Below are 22886 nucleotides of genomic sequence, written 5' to 3'. Positions count from 1 at the left end.
CAAAGAGGCCCAAGCTTAGAAGAAGAGCTGTCTCTCTCTCTCTCTCTAGGAGTCCGCCATCTTGTATCAGCCCGATGCTAAGTATGTACGCATTCCCCTTGGCTTGGGCAGAATCTTTTAAATAGTTAACTATTGGAAATAGCCCTATGCCAGAAAACGGAGGAAACTGTGGGTGAATGTGGATTCCTGCAGATAAATCCTAACTACTAAGCCATGCTTTCTGCATTTAGCAGATGTTAAGTGAAGCTCCTAGCACAGATGTCTCAACCTATAGAGAAACCGTCCTTTTCCAAAGGAAGGGGCCATTGAGGTCTTAAGGCCCCAGAGTGAGAGGCCCGCATCGTTTACGAACACACTGGCACAATGGCATCCTATAAATGGGAGTGTCAGCATTTCATCCCCTATCTGCCCCAGAGTGTGATGTCCTGAGATTGAACCCGTTCCATCTCAGCACCCCGAGACAGGACTGGATTCACTGCTCAGCAACCTTCACATATGAGATTATGGCCTGCATACCAATGGCAAAACAGATCCTACGTGTGCCCTCCGCGTGGCATCCAGAGCCTCTCAGGAAGCCTGTGCAGACACGCTGGGATGGAATGCCTGATGCCGGCTCCAGGATGCCCAGGTTAGATCAGAAGCACGGCAACTGTCAGCGAGTATGAAGATAATCAGGACTGAAGTCACACCTTTTGGTTCAGCAGAGGCCAGCAGCCTGAATTTTTGTTGGTGAGCTGCAAGGGTACGATCCAGCGTGTCGAGTCTAATAACTTTCCTGTCTGAAGTCTGATGTGCTAAGAGATCCGGGCTGCTCACGTTAAAAGCTGGGTTCCCGATGCCTTCCATAGCCTCTCTATCTTCTTTAACTAGAGCAAAACAAGGAGGTCAGAAGATCATTCTAAAGCAAAATGTATTCCAATGACAAGCAGAAAATTCCTCCCAGTAATTCTTGTGCGGAAAGACTCAAGTGTATCATCCTCAAATGTCACCAAAACAGAATTAGGTTAAAATTAACTCTTAAAAAAAAAAAAGAATAAATGATTAAAATAATTACAAATTGCACCCTGACAAGCAAGAGCAAAATTTCGCCCACAGCCATTTGTCTGTAATTAGTTAATTAATCCTTACACAAATTATGAGCAATAACTCATCAAGCAAGGCTCACCCATCAGAAATTCAGCCGACTTGGATTTCTTCTGCTTAGTTTGCTTCAGAGCCTTCTGCCGAAACTTCTGGAGGGAAATTGTTAAATGAATAAATTAGCTAAAGAATGAAGATCATCATTTATGATCCACAACTAACACAGGATTTTAAATATGGGATGGCATTGAAATGTCATTTAATTTACATCTCTCCTAAAGGGGTCAAACACTAATTGAACAACAGAAGTGGAAGAATTAAATAAAAGAGGATAAGAAAAGTTAATACAAATGCCAAATGAAGGTCACGTTCAAATACTTTGTTTTTATCATTTTTAATTAATGCAAAGGGCCCTCAACAAATTAAGGACACTAGCCAATTTGCACAGAGAAGCTTGCACTGCAGGATTGACAGGAATTCGGACAGTGCTATGATGCCATTTCATTTCGGCGAGATAGAATGATCTTGTAGAAAACGTGCCCAGCGTTGGTGCTTGTTTGTGTCCGTATTTGTTTTAAACCGCTAAGTTCCAGCGTGTGAATTAATTCCTTCTTGAAATCTAACCAGGGATAAATCTGATCCAAAATTTCAGCAAAAGTCAAAATGATGTGAAATGCCAAGAGTTTCATAGTCTCCTGGGACTTACACAAATTTCATAAAATGCCACCTCACTGAAAACCAGAATTCATTACGTGACTGGGAAAGCCATTAATATGAGAATGCATAATAAATGTTCAAAAATGAAAATGAATAGCCAGAAATATTATTAGAGTCCTCAGACTCCTACAAGTTCCAAATGAATCCTTGATAACTGTCAGACTAAATTTTAAAAATATCCATGGTGGAAATGCTCAAGTTTCAGATTAAATTATAAAATTTAGGTTAGCCTAAGCCAAAGAGCCAGAAAGATAAAGCACGTAGAAATGAGCAAGCCACGGTTACATGTAAAGGTGGCGTATCAGACAACGCATTAAATCAAGTTTCTGATGACTGGATTCAGAATAACAAAATGTCGTGTCCATTTTACAACCCTGTGTCATTGCTTTTACCAGATCTCCTGGAGCTTCTAACATTGCCATTTTGTGTTACAGTGTTTAGAAAAAACCTGACTTCTTTTTAAAAACCTCTTTCCTTATTCTTATAAATATCATAAAGCAATTAAATCGTAATACAACAGGTTGCATAAATAGCCTGGTATCATAAAAGCATGTTAAAGATTTAGGAGCAGATAGTCCACGTAGCCAACCCAAATGCAGGACCTGTTTTTCTGAGAATCTCCTCTTTGAAACATAAGGCAAATAGTGTGCGATAGGTTTAAAACAAAATGTATTTAATGCGACTGTAAACGAAATCAAGGAAAAACATGTACTCCAGAGATCTTTTTTCTAAAAAGGTGGTGAAGAGAGCCCCGCAGGAGGAAAAATCACAATCCCCCCCACCAAAAAAAAAATTTCTAGTATTTCGAGATTTTCTTTTAAAGGAAATGCATAATAACTCTTATTTAGAGAAAAGTCCAATAATTGTAAAGACTTTTTTCTTGCTTTCAGGAATTCTGATATTTCTTTTTAACATCCGCTGTCAAAGTAGCGTGATGTATTCTGTGCAATTGCTCTATTTAAAAGATAAAAATAGCCTCACAACCTGATAGAAATCCTAAGATGTGTAGTATTAGGGTCGAGTATGAAAATGTACAAGAGACATCTGAATCACAAGAGACAATACATTTCACTAATTTACATCCCTTCTCAACTTTTAAATTAAACGCAGAAGACGAAAGGCACTAAAAACTCGGTAAACTTTTACAAACAGTAGTTCAGAACTGCAAGACTGTTCCCACATTTAGGAAGACAGGGGGTGAAGTATGATTTTTTTTTTCACAGCCTCCATCTAAAGTGGCAGCAGATAGGAGTCTTCTTGACGTGGTTCAGTAACCCTGCGACTTCAACTCCTTTCAGATCCAGTTAAACACGCTTTTAAGTAGATGGATGTGGCCTATTAATAGACCTCATTTCCTTACTAAGGGCTGCAAATGAAATGATGTGTTTTCTCTCGAATGTTTAAAAAGGTCTCAAAGATATTTTTTTTCACGAGTTCACATATTTAAAAGGAAGGCCAAGTCTGATTGTACACACCAGAGATAAATTCTTGGAGGGGATTAGCAAGTGAGGGATTGTATTTTGTGACCTCTTTACTACTAACACATGTTCGAGAGGAAACGGGCAGTGATTTCCCAGTGCTCTCCTTGGCCAATTCCTTTCCGCGTTCCTCTCTACACATGGGCACCTTTAAAGGGGGTAAATTGCACCTTCAACTACCCCACCTCGATTCAGATGCCCTCCTTCCTGATGAGATTTTCTCTCCTCAGCTCCTGCAAACAAATCCTTTGCTTCTATTTCACATTAATGCCTTCATTCTTTGCCACTGGTTAAGTTAGCTTATTTATGGAACTTTTTATTATTTTTAATAAGCTCACATCAACCTATTAAATATGTATATGGCATTTCAAAAATTAAATCGAGAAACAAAATTTGATCATCAGTACCTTCCTGCTTCTCACTGATACCTACTCAGTCCTGAAGAAAAGCAGAATGTTTAGAAATCTTGACCAAACCAACACAGACAGGCCTGATGTCTTTTTTTTTTCCGCCCTTTACGTTGCTATTTCATTGCTATAACCTAACTCTACATCAAATCAAAGCAAGCAGTTTCTGGGAACACGTTTATTTTGCGTGTGTGCTTAAATAGTGTTGAATCCGGTCTTTCAAACATTTTTTGTTAAGGTTATCCCCCTAAATATGGAATACGTACTGTGGAAGAAAGCAAGAAATACTCTGTGATTTGAACAGAGGGGAAAAGAAAAAAAGAAGGAAGAAAAAAAAAAAACCTGCCTGGAATTGGTAAGACCTGACATTGTTTTGGACAATACACATCCTCTTCGTCCAAAAAAACAACAAATGCCTTTTCATGCAACATGGTCAACTTGAAAAAATAATAATTGTGATAATACCGCGACAGAGTCGAGAACACGAACAACAACAAACTCATTTATAACCAGTGGCGAGCCAAACGTAGGAAGTTTTTAAAAGAATGTGATTGTCGTCGGGAGGAATGGGGTCCCCCCCCCCCAGCGCAGCGCTCAGCTCGGCTTGCAGTCCAAGCCATGGCCGAGGGGCGCGGCCAGCCTGGTGGGCACAGACCAGCAAGAAAGTGAATACTGCATACTGCACAGATCATCGCTCGGTTCAGGGCAGTCAGATTGCATCTGGGATCAACCGATCGTGCGTGATGAAACCGTCAGCCCTCATTTGTGTCTAGCTGTTTTCCTCTGTCCGGCTGTAAACAAGGCCGGCTGGGGGTTGTCGGCCTCCCCTCGCGTGCGCGGGGAGACCTCACAGTCAGACCTCGCCAGGGGCCTCTGCGCGCACCAAACAGTTCCATCTTCCGGACAGCGGTTCCAGAGCACGACCGGCAAGTCACAATGTGAGACCACTTAGGAATGACAGAGTCAGGGCCTCCTTTCAGAAACATGCCTTAGATTCCTACACATTCTGGCAGGGCACGTCTCTTCCATGAAATTAATTTAGGTGTTCCTGACATGAACAACTGTGTTTTTTCATTGTTGTTGTTGTTTTGTTTTGTTTTGTTTTGTGTTTTCCAGCAGACTAGCTCAGCAGATTCATCTTGTTGGGGAGGAGGGAGTGGTGGAGATTGTTTTAGTTGTTTCACTGCTGTGGGGCTTTGCTTGGATCAGCCAGAAAACAAAACCAAAAAAAAAAAAAAAAAATAGACATGGATAGAAATACTGTCGATCTGGTCCACCTCCAGGAACCTAATCATGCCTGAATTGCTGGGAGGAGTGTAACGATGGTAAACAGGAACAGGTATGTTGGCTTCTGTTCTCATCCACTTGGGCCACATTGTTGCCTTTACAATAAAGCAAAAGACTGTCTTGAAGGAATGGCATCTCAATCATAAAAAGCAGGGGCTGTCATTGAAGCCATTTTCCTGGGCAAGTGGCATAAAGGTAACATTTAGTATTCACTACACTGAGTTCTCCTAGCCAGCTGGTCGGTCCCTGTTAAGACTTTCATTTATGCAGCTTGAGCTGGAACCCTTTTTGTTCTCCCGGTCTATTACTTTGTCTATTTAAGGGATAACAGCCAAAGTGAAACAGCTTGCAATTTGCACCTGTCTGCTCTGAACATTCCATGTTGGATTATATAGAGAGCAAACTCTTCATTGCTAATGAGAACAAGACTGGGTAAGGCTGAATGCAATTTTGTTGGGGGACCTAGAGGATATTTTAGTGGGCTTTCTCCCCTTTTCTAAATAATTTGATAGGGACCACCATATTCTCGTGTTTTAGAATTCCTAGAGTGAAAAAAAATGCAACTCAGAAAAAATGCAGTGAAGTTGTGTATTCTTTAAAGGAAAATTTAAATGTCATGTAACTAAGAATTAAATCAGCATTCAATTGTCTCAGATGAGAGAGAAAAACTTTAAACGCTAGGTTATTTCCAAATTGTTGTAAGCACAAAATACCTAGAGAGACCCTTAATTTATAAAATTGGCCATGAAAAAAAAAAGGTGATAAAAAAAATTAGGGGATGTTACAGGAGAAGGACTGGTTTGGGAAATAATACTGAGTGTCTGAAAGTGAACCAACGCTCTCTGCTTGTATTATCTTTGAACTTTTAATTGACTGGATGGAAAATAAAAATTCAAATGACTGAGTTCCAAATCATACCTAGATAGATGTATATGTGATATCATCATGCAAATCACAGAGCACGTTCTCCACAAATGCAAAAGTGCCAGCCCATGATTCTCTCCAACCTTTTCTGGAAGTCCTCTGCAGCCCCCTTAGCTCTGAGGAGTTATATCAGTGAGCCACCATCTATTTTTAAAGAATGTAAATTAAGTGAAAGAACTTGAAGTAAGGCTTCTGACATATTCCCAAACCTTGTGGATATTTTTTTTAAAAAATCATAATAATAATGTTCAGATAATTTTCCAAAATATCCTTGAAGACTGTCCAAAATTTAGTAAAATCTATATATGTATAAATTAAATATATACATGCACATATATACACATACACAGAATATATACTGAATATATATGAGAACAATGTAATATGCTGAATATATATAAACTATATATATATATATATATCCACACACACAGACACATATATATATATATATATATATCCACACACACAGACACATATATATACATATATATATATATATATATATATATATAGAATATATATTGAAAATATATTGAAACAGAATAACAGGATATATATATATACTATATATATATATATATATATATATATATATATATAATATGTGTGTGTATAGATAGATAGATAGATAGATATATTTGTGTGACATTTAGATTCCAGAAATCCCTCACATTGGCACCTTCTGTTACAGTGCTAACTGCTATGGCGACAAGCTTAATGAAGCCAAGGTGGTCACAAATATTGTCTCACTCGTAACTTCTATAGTTTACTGTGGCTGCTGGCCCACATCTTGCCTGACAGATAACGTCCCAGCTCGTCAGCGATGGACCCTCTCATGCGACTTTAGGAGTCCTGTCAGCCATGGCCGAGTCTGGTCAGGTCAAAGGGTTGAGCCATGTGTAATTCAGAACAGAGGAGGTCCCACGGTCTCGCCACAAAAACAATTACGCTACTTATTTCGCTCTAGCCCTTGCCCCAAACTCACAAGCCTCACATTTTCAGGGCAGTCAACCTAATTCTGCCCCTGGGCGATAAGCCACATGAAAATATGTGCTGCTGTGTTTATAAATCTAATCAAAAATAGAAACAGTGGACGGGCTCAGTGAGGTCCTATTATGGATCATGGGAATCCCTGGAAATTCTGAAGGCACTTTTGTTTGACTTCCGTAGACTCTCTTTTGCTATTACATTGTCTGCTACACTTCGTTAATCATCCTCTTTACTCGTGAGTGCTACCAAGGAGGCTAAATTTCTGCTCACTCCTCCTGTACTTTTCAAGTCCATGGATGATATTATGAAAAATAAAGCTTGAAAGGCTGCTTTTAAAGGAAAAAATCAGAAGAGGGAACTACGGTTATAGCCATCTTACCTCTCTATCCATGTTCTCGGCCCCTTGCCCTTGGCGGTGCACAGATTTAAATCAAGTCCCCCTAAAAAAGACAAATAATATTTAAAAAGTAGAATAGGGGCGCCTGGGTGGCTCAGTCAGTTGGGCGTCCGACTTCAGCTCAGGTCACGATCTCGCGGTCCATGAGACCGAGCCCCGCGTCGGGCTCTGAGCTGACGGCTCGGAGCCTGGAGCCTGCTTCCGATTCTGTGTCTCCCTCTCTCTGGCCCTCCCCCCCCTCACACTCTGTCTCACTCTCTCTCTCGAAAATAAGTAAACATTAAAAAGAAAAAATATTTTTTTTAGGTAAAATAAATTGGTCTGACCAGGAGGGATATGAAGCAATTTGGGGCTGGAGAGCTAGGATGTTACTTAATGGTCCCTTAAACACTCCGTGTCGAGCCAACAGATTTTGATTTGGGGTCCTGTTTTTATTGTTGTTCCAGACTTCTACTAAACTGAGAGTCAGTGAATATTCACGAAACGGTTTACGAAGGTAATGCGTGGGAAAAATTCAGACTTGATTAAGACAGTCCAACCTTCCTGTTGTATGCCAAGAGGTGACTAACTCAGACTGCCCTGAAATTATGCTAAAAATGTGCTGTTGAGGCTTTCGTTAGCTGTACTACGTCATCTCTTTAAAAAACAGGATCCAGGGTCGCAACTGTCATAAATAGATAACGTCTGATAAAGTCCATGATAAGTATGTGCACTTAAGGACCAAGCAGATTAAATTCTGAGAACTTCATCCACCAAAGATGGGTACGCAAATTTTCGTGAAAGGCAGTGTGGGATAAATTATCAGGTTTAATCTGCCAGAGATTACATTGGATATTGTGTCAGTTGAGAAAAATACTGCCCGAGAACACAGTCTGGGACCAGATGATTATAAAAATACATGGAAATAATAATAAGTGAGAATTTTTTTAACAAGCAATGTAGTCCCAACATTTATTAGATTATCATAAGCATTTGCCGAAAGAGCCTTTTAAACTTGGAATTTGCCCTTTCAAAATGGTTATCAGTATTTGGCAGTAAAACAAAGTACATCATGTATGAATGATACAGGGGACACATTTTGTTTTTTTTTTAATTTGGAGAGCTCTCAATCGTAGTTTTAAAAAGTCACTTCACAATGTGCGTATGAGCTCTTCCATGGCTAACAATGTTGAAAAATGAAAGATTTCAGTCCTTCCAGTGTTAATTGTAAAACGTACTCGTTTATGTCTGAGTAACATAAAAGATTCAAAGATTATATTGACTACGTCCTAAAATGAGGGAAGTGCGTATAAAAGTTTTTAAAGGAAAAGAGTCCGCATCAAAATGAGGAAATTTTAGCCAAATAGCAGAAGTTGGAGTTTGATTTGCTTATTTTTGCCACCGCACAGGGACCACAATGTATTCAAAAGCACATATTTCCGAGAACATATGTGGAGTAGCACTGTTATTCTAAGGGTTAAGATTTGTCTTTAAGATACCTGTGATTTGTAAATTGTCTCGTTATTGTCATCATAAATGTATCTTGCAGGCATACAATCCAAACTGTACGAGCCAAAAAAACACAAGGTGCCTCTACTCACGTCAAGATAGTGCTCAGGAAACTTTCAAGTAAGGCAAACCACTTCTCTCCCTTCACAGCAGGCTGCATTTTAGACATCTCTATGCACAGATACTTAGAATGCGATAGAATGCAGTACGAGTCAGTAACATCATGAAACGAGGTCAGAATCTTTACATTGTCTCATGTAAAATTATGACGTTAAACCTGGAAAGTGGTTTGATAGGACCAAGTCGTGTGTCATGTAAAAAGCAGCTCTCTCTGGAGAAGTAAAACTGTATATTCCCCTGTCTCATGAGAAAAGGGTGTGGCCTGGCATTCCTCTCTGCTTGGGAATCTCTGGGAGCTTAGATCAAGCATGATTTGCAATAAAGAGTCTCAGTCTCTGTGTATCCACGAGCTGGAATGTGGGAGTCAGATCCCTCACAACTGGGTCAGATCCCTTACAACCTGCAGAATAGAGGCATTGAAGAACAATCGTCACCCCCTTCCCACCCCCATACCCCCCCCCGCCCCGCACCAGAGACCTATCAGTGAACATGTGACCAGGCTGTAGGACATAACAATGATGTGGGCAAGGTGTCTTTGCTAGTCTAAATACTCACACACAAATGCATGTTCCCAGTGCAATTTCTAAGAATTTAACTCGCAGGCCTCCAAGATGGGAAGGAATTGTGCAAAGGTCGGTTCCTAAGTGCTGTGGCAAAGGCGGGGCGGGGGGGCTGGTGAATGAAGAACTAGGCGTGAGGCAAGTTCTAGGGGCCCCAGATGCTGAATCAGTGAGAAAGATGCTCAGGCAGCAATAACGGAGTCTGAGGAACAGGCAGGATTAGGAGTTAAACAGAAAAAGAGAGTGGGAAAAACACTATGAGCACAGAATGGTAAACGAAAGTGAGAATAAGTTCGTGGAACAGCGAGGAGAATCTGTCAGCAAATGATCATTTCAACAAGTTAGTAATTCCTGAGTCGCCACCACACCCTCTAAAAAATTGATCACTCGTCTAAGTGGCAAAAAATGGAGGCAATCAAAGAACTGATGTATTTGCTGAACTGTCTGTATATCTACATTTTCAGGAACAGCCCAAAACAGCTTCCTTCTTAAGAGGAAAGGAGAATAAATAACAGTTATAAATACTAGGCATTTCCCAAAAACCTTGGTTTAGGCCTTTCAGGGGCGTTGGATTTAATGAACTAATGGACGCCATTACAAACTTCTCACTGTGACTACAAATCTGGACCACGGTGTAGCATGTCAGTTGCAACCCAAGTGAACGACCGTGGCCATCGATTTAAAAGCCAGTCTCAAACTTGCAAGCAGGTTTATAACTGCACTATCACCTGCCTATAAGGAACCTGTTGGCCACCTTCTGTTGAGCCTAGGTTAATAACCACCTGCTAATTTGGATAGTCACTGGTGTTTTTTGTTGTTGTTGTTCGTTTGTTGAAGTGCCGATTTTAAAATGGCTTTCCCTGAAATTGTTGACCTTGTATTGCAGATTAAATCCTGGAATTGCCAAATCTCTGACAACTGGTTCATTGCTTCCAGAGAAGGGAATTAACATGGCTACAGCTGTCATTCCACTGCATTTTTCTTCTCAAGCAGACCAGCAAGGGCAAAGATGGTGTTAGACAGAGGTCGCAAGCGAGATTCTGTCTGCAAACGTGTCTGGTTTGACCTCCACAGTGATTTAAAACATATTGAGCCTCTATTTAAAAATAAGAAAACTGCCGTAAAAATCTGACTCCTGGCTTCTCTTGGAAAATTTAAAAATTTGGCAAGCGAGGGTCAACGTCCATGGTGAGCCGTGGAAGCATGCTCTCTAGGCAGTGCTCTCCTGGTCTACAGTCCACGTTCTCCCTATTGCAACCCACAAACCAAAATGTAAGTTCCGTAGGGTCAGAACTTATTTAATTCATTGTTACATCCTCAGAACCTAGAACAGAGCCTGGCAAGTAGTGCGTGCTTGAGAAATATTTAATGTCCGATGAAATGATCTCTGGACACACAGGTAACTTGAATGGGTGGCATTAAAACGATAGGCATGTTCCTACGGGCACCTGGGTGGCTCAGTCAGTTAAGTGTCCCGCTCTCGATTTCGGCTCAGGTCACGATCCCAGGGTCGGGGCAGTGAGTCCTGCATGAGGCTCCTCACTGAGCATGGAACCTGCTTGAGATTCTCTCTCTCTCTCTCTCTCTCTCTCTCCCTGTGTCCCTCTCCCCTGCTCACACTCTCTTTCAAAAAAACAAAAAATAATAATAGTTAACTAATTTTTAAAAAGACAATGGGCATGTCCGGGAATTGTCACAATACATGTCTCAGTTAAAAACAAAAATCTGTGGGGGCACCTGGGTGACTCAGTCGGTTAAGCATCTGACTTTGGTTCAGGTCTTGATCTCACAGTTCGTGAGTTCGAGCCCCACGTCGAGCTCTGTGCTGACAGCTCGGAGTCCAGAGCCTCTTTTGGGTTCCTTGTCTCCCTCTCTCTCTGCCCCTCCCCTGCTCATACTCTGTCTCTCTTTCTCTCTCTCTCTAACAAATAAACATTAAAAAAAATTATCTAAAAAATATATGCAGGTCATTGGGGCACCTGGGTGGCTCAGTTGGTTGAGCGTCCAACTTCAGCTCAGGTCATGATCTCACAGCTTGTGGGCTCAAGCCCCACATCAGGCTCTGTGCTGCCGGCTCAGAGCCTGGAGCCTGCTTCAGATTCTGTGTCTCCCCCTCTCTCTGCCCTTCCCCCACTCATGCTCTGTCTCTCTCTGTCTCAAAAATAAATAAATATTAAAAAGATTTTTTTTTTAATCTGTGCAGGTCAAATAAATTCTGCCAGTGCTCGGGCAGAAAGAGACAAACTACCTGCCTATCATTCTGCTCGCCCTGCTGTTTTTCTTATAAAGAAATATTTCTCTGTATCCCTGCTACTATCAAAAAAGTAGGGCCACAAGCATCAGGGCAAATGAGAGTGAACACAGACCCAGCACACTTCACTCATTTATATTTCTTGGTCTCGCGCCTGCAAGCATCTGGATTTGAAACTTCTGGAACAGAGATAGGAGTAGGTCTCCCACCCATGATACCAAGCTGCTCTTACCACATTCTCCCCTCATCCTGTTCAGTAGGTTCTGCACCACAGCCTACATCTACATTAGAGAATAAATCAAAAGTGGAATACAAAACCTTCCTTGGAAAGTCACGAAACCTAAAACACACTATTGCTTTAAATAGCATAACAGTGTGGCACGAACTTGTGTTTACAGCTCGAAAGGCATTGGTTCAGCTTTCTTGCTCGTGGGGAAGGTGCTTAACCTCGAAAAGTCTCCAATTAATTACTCTGCATAATGGTTGAGAAAATTTAAAAACTATGCATGTCAGACTTCTGGCTGCCACTTAGGGTATAGAAAGCTGGAAAGGTGTTGCTCCCAAACATAAAGCAGGATATATCCTGAATATCTACAAATTGACAACTTTTCTGAAACCCACCAGAGAGCTGAAGTCATGGCATATTCTCCTAACCCCAAATCTAGGCAAAGGCAGGTGCTCCGAAGGAGTAACAGGATGCGGGTATGTGCTTACTGAGGCACATGCAAGGCCCCCACAGAAGCCGGTAAAAATTCAGCTGCCAATGGCAAACAAGTCTCTAAAGTCTTAATATGACCAAGTGTGAGAATATAGAACTCAAGGGATTGAGGGATCATCAAACACAAGGGGCATTCACACCCATTCACAGACACTTCTCCATGGACCTCCTGGGTTCTCAGAAGAAAGACTGGGAACAAGGCAAGAGTTCAGAGCAGTGGTGCTAAACGGGGAGCAATTATACCTCCAAGAGGAAATTAGGCAACATCTGGAGACATTTTTTAAAGTTCATTTATTTTGAGAGAAAGAAAGAGAGAGTCCAAGTGGGAAAGGAGTAGAGAGCAAGAGGGAGACACAGAATCCCAAGCAGACTCCAGGCTCTGAGCTGTCAGCACAGAGCCTGACGTGGGGCTCAAACCCACAAACCACGAGATCATGACCTGAGCCAAAGTCTGATGCTTACCCGACTGAGCCACCCAGGCGCCCCGACATTTTTAACTGACATATCTGGGAGGGGGGGTGCTCTTTGTACCCTGTGGTTAGAGGCCAGGAATGTTGCTAACCATTGGCTGTGCGTAGACTAGCACCCAATTACAAAGAACTACCCAGTCCAAAACTGCAGCTGAGAACCACTGGTCCCGAGAAATTCTCCTTTGTTATGGAAAGAAGCCACTGCAGAAAAGCACTAAGCCCCACCTGGAGACGCCACCTTTTTCTCCTCTCAGACACAAAAGCCTTACTTTCTGGGAAACAGCAGCAAACGCTTTTGCCCCCCACCTCCCAACAAGGTTATGACCCATTGCAGCTGGGAGAAGAGAACACAAAAATACCCTCTTGCCCTGGGACGGGGGCAAGAAAACATCCTGGCCCAAACTACTAGAAGTGTCCTATTGCAGAAAGAGGGACAGGATCTGAGATGGCCCCACCCTTGGGACCCAGAGACACAGCAGCTTCCAGGGGGGACAACTCACCCCCCCCCACCCCGGCCATCAGGCGACCTGACGTTGACCCGCAGGTAACATCAAAGCACCGTGGGGAGACGAGAAAGGATATGAATAGAGATGCTCCCTCGCGTGCAGTCACAAGGGAAAGACTTCGACTTGAAGCTGGAGGAGACACTGAGCAAATTTCAAAAACCACCAACCATTCTAAGCATAAGTTAAGGCCAGAGGAATCCCAAGCCTGTGGGGCGCTGATGATATAACCATAACGACAAAAAAAATGCAAACCCAGTTCAAGTGCTGGCTAGACCGACCAAGCCTCCCACATGGAAAGACCAGCAAAATAAAAGACAGGCCGTTGCCGGCTGCGAATAACATCTGCCTCACTCTCTACCGTCCCGCCCAGGATGACCTACTTTCAAGTAACGTTAGGTGGCAAACAGAGAAGCGAGGGAAAATAAGATAAAACACTTCTGTCCAAAAGATAAAATGATCAATAAAAAAATGGACTCAGACACAACCAAGATGTGAGATCTGTCAGATAGAGAATTTAAAATAATTGGATCGGGGCACCTGGGTGGCTCTGTCGGTTAAGTGTCCGACTTCGGCTCAGGTCATGATCTCACAGTTCATGAGTTCGAGCCCCGCATCGGGCTCTGTACTGACAGCTCAGAGCCTGGAGTCTGCTTCAGATTCTGTGTCTCCCTCTCCCTCTGCCCCTTCCCTGCTCATGCTCTGTCTCTCTCTGTCTCAAAAATAAATAAACATTAAAAAAAATGTAAAATAATTGGATAAAGTGACGTCACTGAGATGGCAACATGGGTCATCCCTGACTTCAGTCCCCCTCAGGAAAAGAACAACCAGCAACCTCCGTAGGCAAGACACCATTGTGAAAATCTTAAAACCCAGGGGGTGAGGCCAAAGTACACCCCAGACAACAGAGCCCAAGGATGCCATTAGAAAAATAAGAGGGGCGCCTGGGTGGCTCAGACGGTTAAGCGTCCGACTTTGGCTTACGTTGTAATCCCACAGTTCATGAGTTCAAGCCCCACGTGGGGCTCGTTGCTGTCAGCGCAGAGCCTGCTTTGGACCCTCTGTTCACCCCTCTCTCTGCCCCTCCCCTATGCTCTCTCTCTCTCTTTCAAAACTAAATAAGTATTTAAAAAAAAATAAGAGGAGTAATTTCATTGACTTCATCAACCCTCCCCCAGGTCAGCCTAATGTCTAACAGACAGGGATTTCCTGGGCCTGCAGTTTCTCCAGTGGGAAAAAGAGAACCACAGTGGGCATCAACTTTTCAAGCACTGAGAGATGCTTCCTGGGAGGCTCACTTAGGTCTCACCTAAAGAGCATCCCTGGGGGAATCTGTGGAGCTCAAAAGCTGGGGAAATCAGACAGAGATGGAGAAGGGGGTGAGGCTTATCATCACCATTGCTCAGGTATCAGTGGACTGTGTCAGTTGTTGTATGTTGTTGGATCCCTGTTGTATGTTGTGGATCCCTGTGGCTCCACCTGCCCGGGGATCTCAGTTGGCAGGTCTGCCTGATTTGAATCCCCAGCCAAAGGGCTGTGCTGCCATGGGGCATATCCTCTGGCCCAACCGGGCAAGGGTGCAAACTTGCAGGCCCACCCAACTGCTGAGCAAAGGCTCCAGTTCTGCCCCACAGGGAAGCATGGCCACAGATGCCTAGAAGGAGCAAATCACATTCTAGGACCTGCCTGGGCAGGAAGCCAAGCCAGCAGCCTTGCCCAATTTTTATTTTTTTAATATGAAATTTATTGTCAAATTGGTTTCCATACAACATCCCAACAGGTGCCCTCCTCAATGTCCATCACCACTCCCCCCATCAACCCTCAGTTTATTCTCAGTTTTTAAGAGTCTCTTATGGTTTGGCTCCCTCCCTCTCTAACTTTTGTTTTCCTTCCCCTCTCCTATGGTCTTCTGTTAAGTTTCTCAGGATCCACATAAGAGTGAAAACATATGGTATCTGTCTTTCTCTGTATGGCTTATTTCACTTAGCATCACACTCTCCAGTTCCATCCACGTTGCTACAAAAGGCCATATTTCATTCTTTCTCATTGCCAAGTAGTATTCCATTGTGTATATAAACCACAATTTCTTTATCAGTTGATGTACATTTAGGCTCTTTCCATAATTTGGCTATTGTTGAAAGTGCTACTCTAAACATTGGGGTGAGCATAGCTTCTGGCCCTGCATAATCAAGGAGCCTGAACAGTACCCCCAAGAAGTCGAGAGCCCAACCTACAGTAATACCCAGCCACAGAACCCAGCCTACAATCTCACCCAACTGTGAAGCCCAGCATATGGTTCCACTTGATTGTTGAATATGAACTGTGACCTTAGCCAGGCAGAGTCCAGGCAATGACCCTGGCCAATCACGGAGAAACACCTGTGGGCCTACCCAACCAGGCATCGCAGACAGTGACCTTGCCCAACTGTAGAGTACAGTCTCCAGCCCCGCATAACTGGAGGTTCCATCTGACCGGAGAAACTGACCAGCAACCATGCCCAACAGCAAAGTACAGCCAGGGGCCTGCTTGATCACAAAGCCCAGCTTGTAGCCACGCCTAACTCCAGAGTAGAGTGGGTGGCCCCAGCTGATCACAGAACACTGCCTGAGGCACCATCCAACCATAAAGCCTGACCTATGACCCTGTCTGAACAGAGTACCCGTGGTCCCATTCAGTAGAAAAGCGTAGCCTGAGGCTCTACACAACCAAGACGTTGGAGCACAACCCACAGCCTTGCCTAGTCTTGGATTCCAACCGGTTGCACTACCCTATAAGGGATTAGAGCCTGTAACCAACCCAATCAGAGGTAATGCAGAGCCAGGTAGGGGCCCCGCCTTACTATAGAAATAGCTAGCAGCTACATCCAACCAGTGACCCACCAAGCAGCCTGGCTTGAATGCAGAGCTCAACCCATGAAACCCAGCCAGCGGCGCCCCTCCTCCACCCCCCACCTCAGACTACGGACAGTAGGCTTGCCGAACTAAAAACCCAAATAGTAAGGCTTACATGCCCATGTATGCTAGCAGCTGACCAGCCTAGTACCCCAAGCTGAGGTAACAGGTGAAGATCTTTCCCTACTAAAATAAACCTGCAAAGTCTGGAAGAAGAGACTCGTTTATCAAATATGCAGATACTAACGCAAAAATAAAAAGATCTTGGAGAATCAGGTAAACCTCATGCCACCAGAGGAAACTTAAAAAACGTCAATAACTGACCCAAAAGAAATAGAGATGTACGAACTGTTAAAGAATTCAGAATGTTCTTCTAAAAGAAGTTTAGGGAGACTACAATAGTACACAGACAACTAACTGTAATTAGGAAAACAGTGCATGAATAAAATGAGAACTACAACAAAGAAGTAGAAACCATCGAAACCAACCAAACAGAAATCCTAGAGCTCAAAAATATGACTGCACTGAAGAGTTCGATGGAAAGCTACAACAGCAAACTCTACCAAGCGGAATAAGGAGCTGGTGAACTCCAAGACTGATCATTTGAAATTATCCAGTTAAAGGAGCAAAAAGAAAAAAGAATGAAAGAGTGAAGAAAGCCTGTAGGGCTAATGAGAAACCAGCACAAGGAGCCATGGACTCATTATGGAAATCATGAAGGAGAAAAGAAAAGGACAATTTATTTAAAGAAATAATGGAGAAACACTTAAACATGGGGAAGTAAATCGACATCCAGATTCATGAGGCTCAAAAGATCCCAAATAAGTTGAAAGGGCTACACTGTGACACATTATTATGAAATTGTCAAAAGACTGGGACAGTTTTGAAACAACAAAGAAAAAAAAATAAGACATCATCTGAGCGGGAACCCCCATAAAACTACTGCACAATTTCTCAGCAACAACTTTGCAGGCCAGCAGAGAGCAGGATGAAATACTCAAAATATTTAAATGAAAGTAAAGCCTGTCAGCCAAGAATACTATACCTGAAGGAGCTATCCTTTAGATATGAAGGAGAGATAAAAACATTTCTCAAAAAACAAAAACTGGAGAGTTCATTACTACTAGATCTCCAATCAAGGAAATGTTAAAGGGTATTCTATAAACTGAAATGGAAATATGTTAATTACATCATACAACATGAATATATAAAGCTCATAATAAGGTTATAGCTGAAATCAGGTTTTCTAATATTGCAATGGGGATACATAGGTCACAGCTCTAGTTTAAAAGTTAAAAATTGACGTATTAATAATTACCAAAGCTATAATAATGTATTATTGGATACCACAATGATAACAATTACATAAACTGGAACACCAAAAACCTAAAATGTGAGAGGGAAAATAAAAATGTAAAGTTTCTGTATTCTATCAAAGTTAAGTTGTTTCTAGCTTAAAATAAGATACTATAACTGTGACATATTTTATATGAGCCTCATGCCAATTGCAAAAGAAAAATCTGTAGTTGACACATAAAAAATTATAATGAAGGAGTCAAAGAATACCACCATAAAAAGTCATCAATCACAAAGGAAGTCAGCTAGGGAGGAAGGAAGAAACAAAGGATCTACAAAACAGTTCAAAAATAACAATGAACAAAATGGCAATAGAAAGTCCTTACCCCTCAAAAATAAAATTTAACATAAATGGATTAAATTCCATAATCCACAGATATAGACTGGGTAAGTGGATTTAAAAAAATAAGATCCCACATCCTGCTACCCACAAGAAACTCAATTTAGTTTGAAGGACATACATTGATTTGAAGGTAAAGGGATGGAAAAAGATATTCCAAGAAATTGGTAAACAGGGTGCCTGGGTGGGTCAGTTGGTTAAGCATCGACTCTTGGTTTTGGCTCCAGTCATGATCTTGCAGTTAGGTGAGTTCAAGCCCCACCTGGGGCTCTGCACTGGCAGTGTGGGGCCTACTTGGTATTGTCTCTCTCTCTCTGCTCTTCCTCCACTCACGCTGTCTCTGTCTCTCTCAAAATAAATAAATAAAACCAAAAATTAAAAGAAGGAAAAAGAAAATGGTACCAATAGGAAGTCAGGGTAGCTATACTTATATCAGACAAAAAAAAAAGTAGCCATTAAGCTAAAAATCGCCACAAAAGACAAAGAGATCAGACAATCAACTCATCAAGAAGATATTAAAAATATATTTATGCAGCCAACATCAGGGCACCTAAATATGAAGCAAATACTAACTGAACTGAAAGGAAAAATAAACATCAATACAGTAATAGTTGCGGACTTTAATACTCCCTCTCAATGCTGGGTAAATCGTTCAGACAGAATATGAGAACAGTGGTTTGAGCACCACTGTGGGCCAAATGAACCTAACAGACATGTATATAGCATTTTATTTAACAGAAGCAGAATACACATTCTTCCCAAACATACATAAAATATATTTCAGGATAGATCATAGGTTAAGCTATTGATTGTAGTTATAGTTAAATATATGCATTTGTCAAAACTCACAAAACTTTACACTTTCTAGAAAGGGTGAATTTTATTACATATCAATTATATCTTAATTTAAACGAGAAACACCGGGGCACCTGGGTGGCTCAGTCAGTTAAGTGACTGACGCTTGATCTCATTTATAATTGATAGCATATTTATATATTATACGAATATTAAAGAGTAACAAGGAATTGAAATTAATTATATGTTTCTTCATGTTGTTTTTATTTTATTTCTTGACATTTATTCATATGTGAGAGACTGAGACAGAGCACGACCAGGGGAGGAGCAGAGACAGAGGGAGACACAGAATCCAAAGCAGGCTCCAGGCTCTGAGCTGTCAGCACAGAGCCCAATGCGGGGCTCGAACTCACAAACCGTGAGATCATGACTTGATCCAAAGTCTGATGCTTAAGCAACTGAGCCACCCAGGTACCCCTCTTTATGTTGTTTTCTTAATCTCGCCATGTGTTATGGGTTGAAATGTATCCCCTCAAAAAATGTTAACATTCTGGGCGTCTGGGTGGCTCAGTCGGTTGAACAACCGACTCTTGATCTCGGCTCAGGTCATAATCTAACAGTTCCTGGGATCGAGCTCCACATCAGGCTCTGAGCTGATGGACAGTGGATAGCCTGCTTGGAATTCTCTCTCTCCCTCTCCACCCCTCCCCCCCCCCACTCTCTCTCTCTCAAAATAAATAAACTTAAGATAAAAAGGTTAACATTCCAATTCCCTGTAACTATTAATGTGGGCTTACCTGGAAATAGGACCTTGATCCAATATGACTGGCAAATTCATCTAAAAGGGAAATTTGGACACAAAGAGAGATACACACAGAGTCAGGAGGATGTGCCAAGGAACACCAAAAGCTACCGGAAGCTAGAAGAAAAGAAAGAACATATTCTCCCTCCACACCCCACCCCCAGCCCTTAGAATGTACCAACCTTGTTGACACTTGCATTTTGGACTTCTAGCCTCTACAAGTTTGAGAGAATAAATTTCTCTTGTGTAAGTCACCCAATATATGGTACTTTGTTATGACAATCCTAGTAAACCATACACGGCACATGATTAATCTCATTTATTCTATTCCCCTTTTTCCCTTCTCTCTTCATCACCTCCAACTGGAACTTTAATTGGATATCACCCTTGTCGTATATTCTAATGGTTGTATTAAATAATATTGAACATCTATTATTTCATAACCTACAGAAAGAATCTTCTCACTTCCTACTTTTTTTTAAGATGAACATTTTAGGGTCCGCACTCTTCCCACATCTTTCTTCCCATCTTCTGTCTCCAAATCTCTATCAACCGTACCCCTACTCTTCTTTTAATTTTCAAGCTTAAAAATATACATCTTGTTATAATAATTATAAACATTTTGTGCCTTGTCTGTAAACTGATTCTAACAACGAAAGCCTGAGGACAGCTTTATAGTTATGACATATTAATAAAACTTATGGCAAGAACACGCATGTAGTTTGCTAAGTTCTTTTTCTCCTTATTTCAGTGCCATGGCCGTTGTGGTATTTAAATGAGAATGAACCAAGCTTCATTGAATGAACCTTGAGTGAAAATCAAGGTTAAATGGCGCTTTCATCAATTTTCTTTCTTCTTTCTCAATGGAAAGTCAGTTCATCAAATGTTTGATTCCCTGGGTCAAATCTCTACTTCATTTAACTCTCTCGTATCTTCTGAACCTTTGACATTTTTTTTCTACATTCTGGAACATTTCTTTAACTTTGTCTTCTAACTCTTTCATTGACTTAAAAAATGTTTTTGCAGCTAGACTTTTAATTTCTAAGAGTTCTTTTTTGCCATCTGATGTTTCCTTTTTTGGCACCCTATTATTGCTTTAGGGATGTCATACGTTCTTTAATTTCTCCAAGAGGAGTTTGAGTTTTTATTTGTTTTGTTATAATTTCCCTGCTATCTTAAATACCTCCATTTCCCCAGAGTCCATTTTTCAGTTTGCTTACCACGGTCTTTCTATTTCACGTTTCTGTTTTTCCTCAAATATTTGATGATCCTCCATTGACCATTCGTATTTAACCATAAGAGTATCGAAAGGCTAGCGAACTCTTGTGTATATGAGGGAGTCTTCTTTTTAGGGTGGAAAGGTCTCATTCCAGGTTGAGAAGAAGAGAAATCACCTGCTAACCTGTCCTCCTCCCTGTGAGAAGAAAGCACTGGAATCCATAATATGTGCCTAAATGGTCTCAGACAGTTGTTTCAAAATTTTTAAATAAGAATCTCCTCAGTTTTTGCCTTTTGGTAAACGCCTGGCTCTTGGTCATTCTAAGATTTCTAATTATTTTTTGTTCACATATCCCCCCAAAAAGAAATTTGAAAAATAATCTATCTTTACATGACTTTGAGTTGACATGCAAAATGTTCTATTATACACAGTGGCTACAAGCATGATTTGTAAATACTTTAATTTTAGTTAATCCTTTCACATCACTGTTCCTCTTGTAAATATATCTAGTGAAAGTTAAATGCAGTTAAATTCGTAAGTAAGTATTTGATACTTCTATTTTCCATTTTCAAAATATATGCCCTAGCTCTTCGTTACTGTTGATCATTTGTAACAGTCTTTTTTTAATTTTTTATTTATTTTTTAATTTTTTCTATGTTTATTTATTTTGGAGAGAGAGAGGGATGCAGAGCATGAGCTGGGGAGGGGCAGAGAGAGAGGGAGACACAGAATCCGAAGCAGGCTCCGGGCTCCAAGCTGTCAGCACAGAGCCTGACACGGGGCTCAAACTCATGAACTGTGAGATCATGACCTGAGCCGAAATCAGACGCTGAACTGACTGTGCCGCCCAGGCACCCCTCTATTGCATATGTCTTATTTCAATCTAATATTTATGAAAAAATGTCCCAGGTTTTAAATGTTGGCAACAAATTCAACGAGTTAAAATTCGTAAGTAGAGCCAATAATGTGGGTCAAACAAAACCCCTAACATGCAGCCGCTGTTCTCCCCCAACCCTCCTTTCATTCTATTACCCTTATTCATTTCTTACCCACTGATATTTATCCCTGTTAAATGAGTGGGGAGCCTTGGATATTTTCCTATGTCTGGAAAGGGTTTATACATAAGAATTATCTTTCTTTGAAGGACTGGAAGAACTCACTTATAAACCAATCTGAATTTGTGCACTTTTTTTTAACTTTTTTTTTTTATTTGTCATTGAGAGACAGAGACAGAGCGTGAGCAGGGGAGGGGCAGAGAGAGAGGGAGACACAGAATCCCAAGCAGGCTCTAGGCTCTGAGCTGTCAGCACAGAGCCTGACACGGGGCTCGAACCCACAGACCGTGAGATCATAACCTAAGCCAAAGCCAGACGCTTAAATGGGGAGCCACCCGGGTGCCCCAGAATCATCAAATTACTTTAATAACCTACGCGTGGCCCCTCAGAATTGTTGCTGCTGCTGGTCTTCCTGATGATATTTAGCACCAGGACAAGTGGCTACGGTAAGGATGGGGACGGGAGAGGGAGACCTGGCTTCTGAGAAGCGGCTGTGAACGCAGAGATGGAAAGGACACCCAGTGGGTTCTAAGACAGATCAGCCTTAGAAAAACAGTACACATAGAAGAGGAGGATCTGGAAATTAATTACTTTAAAGCCATCTGTGCCTGAAAACCTCCCTTCTCCTTTATCTGTAAGAATGATGTCGTGCGTGTGGTGGCCGCGGTGGGAGGGACGTCTGGTTTTGTTCTCAACTTTGAAATAAGCCTTGTATCTGCACCACCCTGTTCTACTGGTCAGCTCTCCAGGGTTGTGCTGGGTCTCCGGGCGCCCTTTCCCCTGCCCGTGCCTCCCGAGCTAACGCTTTAGTTATCCTCCTTCATCGACCAGTCTTAGTTCAACTATTTTTTATTTTCCAAACATTTGTGGTCAGCTTTTAGCAGTGGACACCTTCCCTCTCATCCTACGTGTTTGTTTGTTTGTTTGTTTGTTTTAACTTTGTTTATTTTGAGAGACAAAGAGAGTGTGAGCACGGGAGGGGCAGAGAGAAAAAGAGAAAATCTCAAGCAGGCTCTGCGCTGACAGCCTCCATGC

At 41.7% G+C, this 22886-nt stretch overlaps 1 protein-coding gene across 1 annotated transcript in view; it reads right to left on the bottom strand.

Moving 5' to 3' along the window:
* Positions 1–22886, bottom strand: part of LOC109249552 (uncharacterized) — a 276220-nt gene that overhangs the window by 217354 nt on the left and 35980 nt on the right. The window contains exons 3-5 of the mRNA XM_053905327.1: positions 7266–7326; positions 1166–1232; positions 690–866 (exon numbers count right to left, since the gene is read on the bottom strand). Coding sequence (XP_053761302.1) covers positions 690–866; positions 1166–1232; positions 7266–7277 — 256 coding nt within the window. The 5' untranslated portion in view covers positions 7278–7326. The remainder of the gene's footprint in view (positions 1–689; positions 867–1165; positions 1233–7265; positions 7327–22886) is intronic.

The sequence above is a fragment of the Panthera pardus genome, unplaced genomic scaffold, assembly GCF_024362965.1.
Source record: "Panthera pardus isolate Hobbes unplaced genomic scaffold, ASM2436296v1 HiC_scaffold_17, whole genome shotgun sequence".
NCBI classification, from domain to species: Eukaryota; Metazoa; Chordata; class Mammalia; order Carnivora; family Felidae; genus Panthera; species Panthera pardus.
This window is presented reverse-complemented; position numbering and strand designations above follow the sequence as displayed.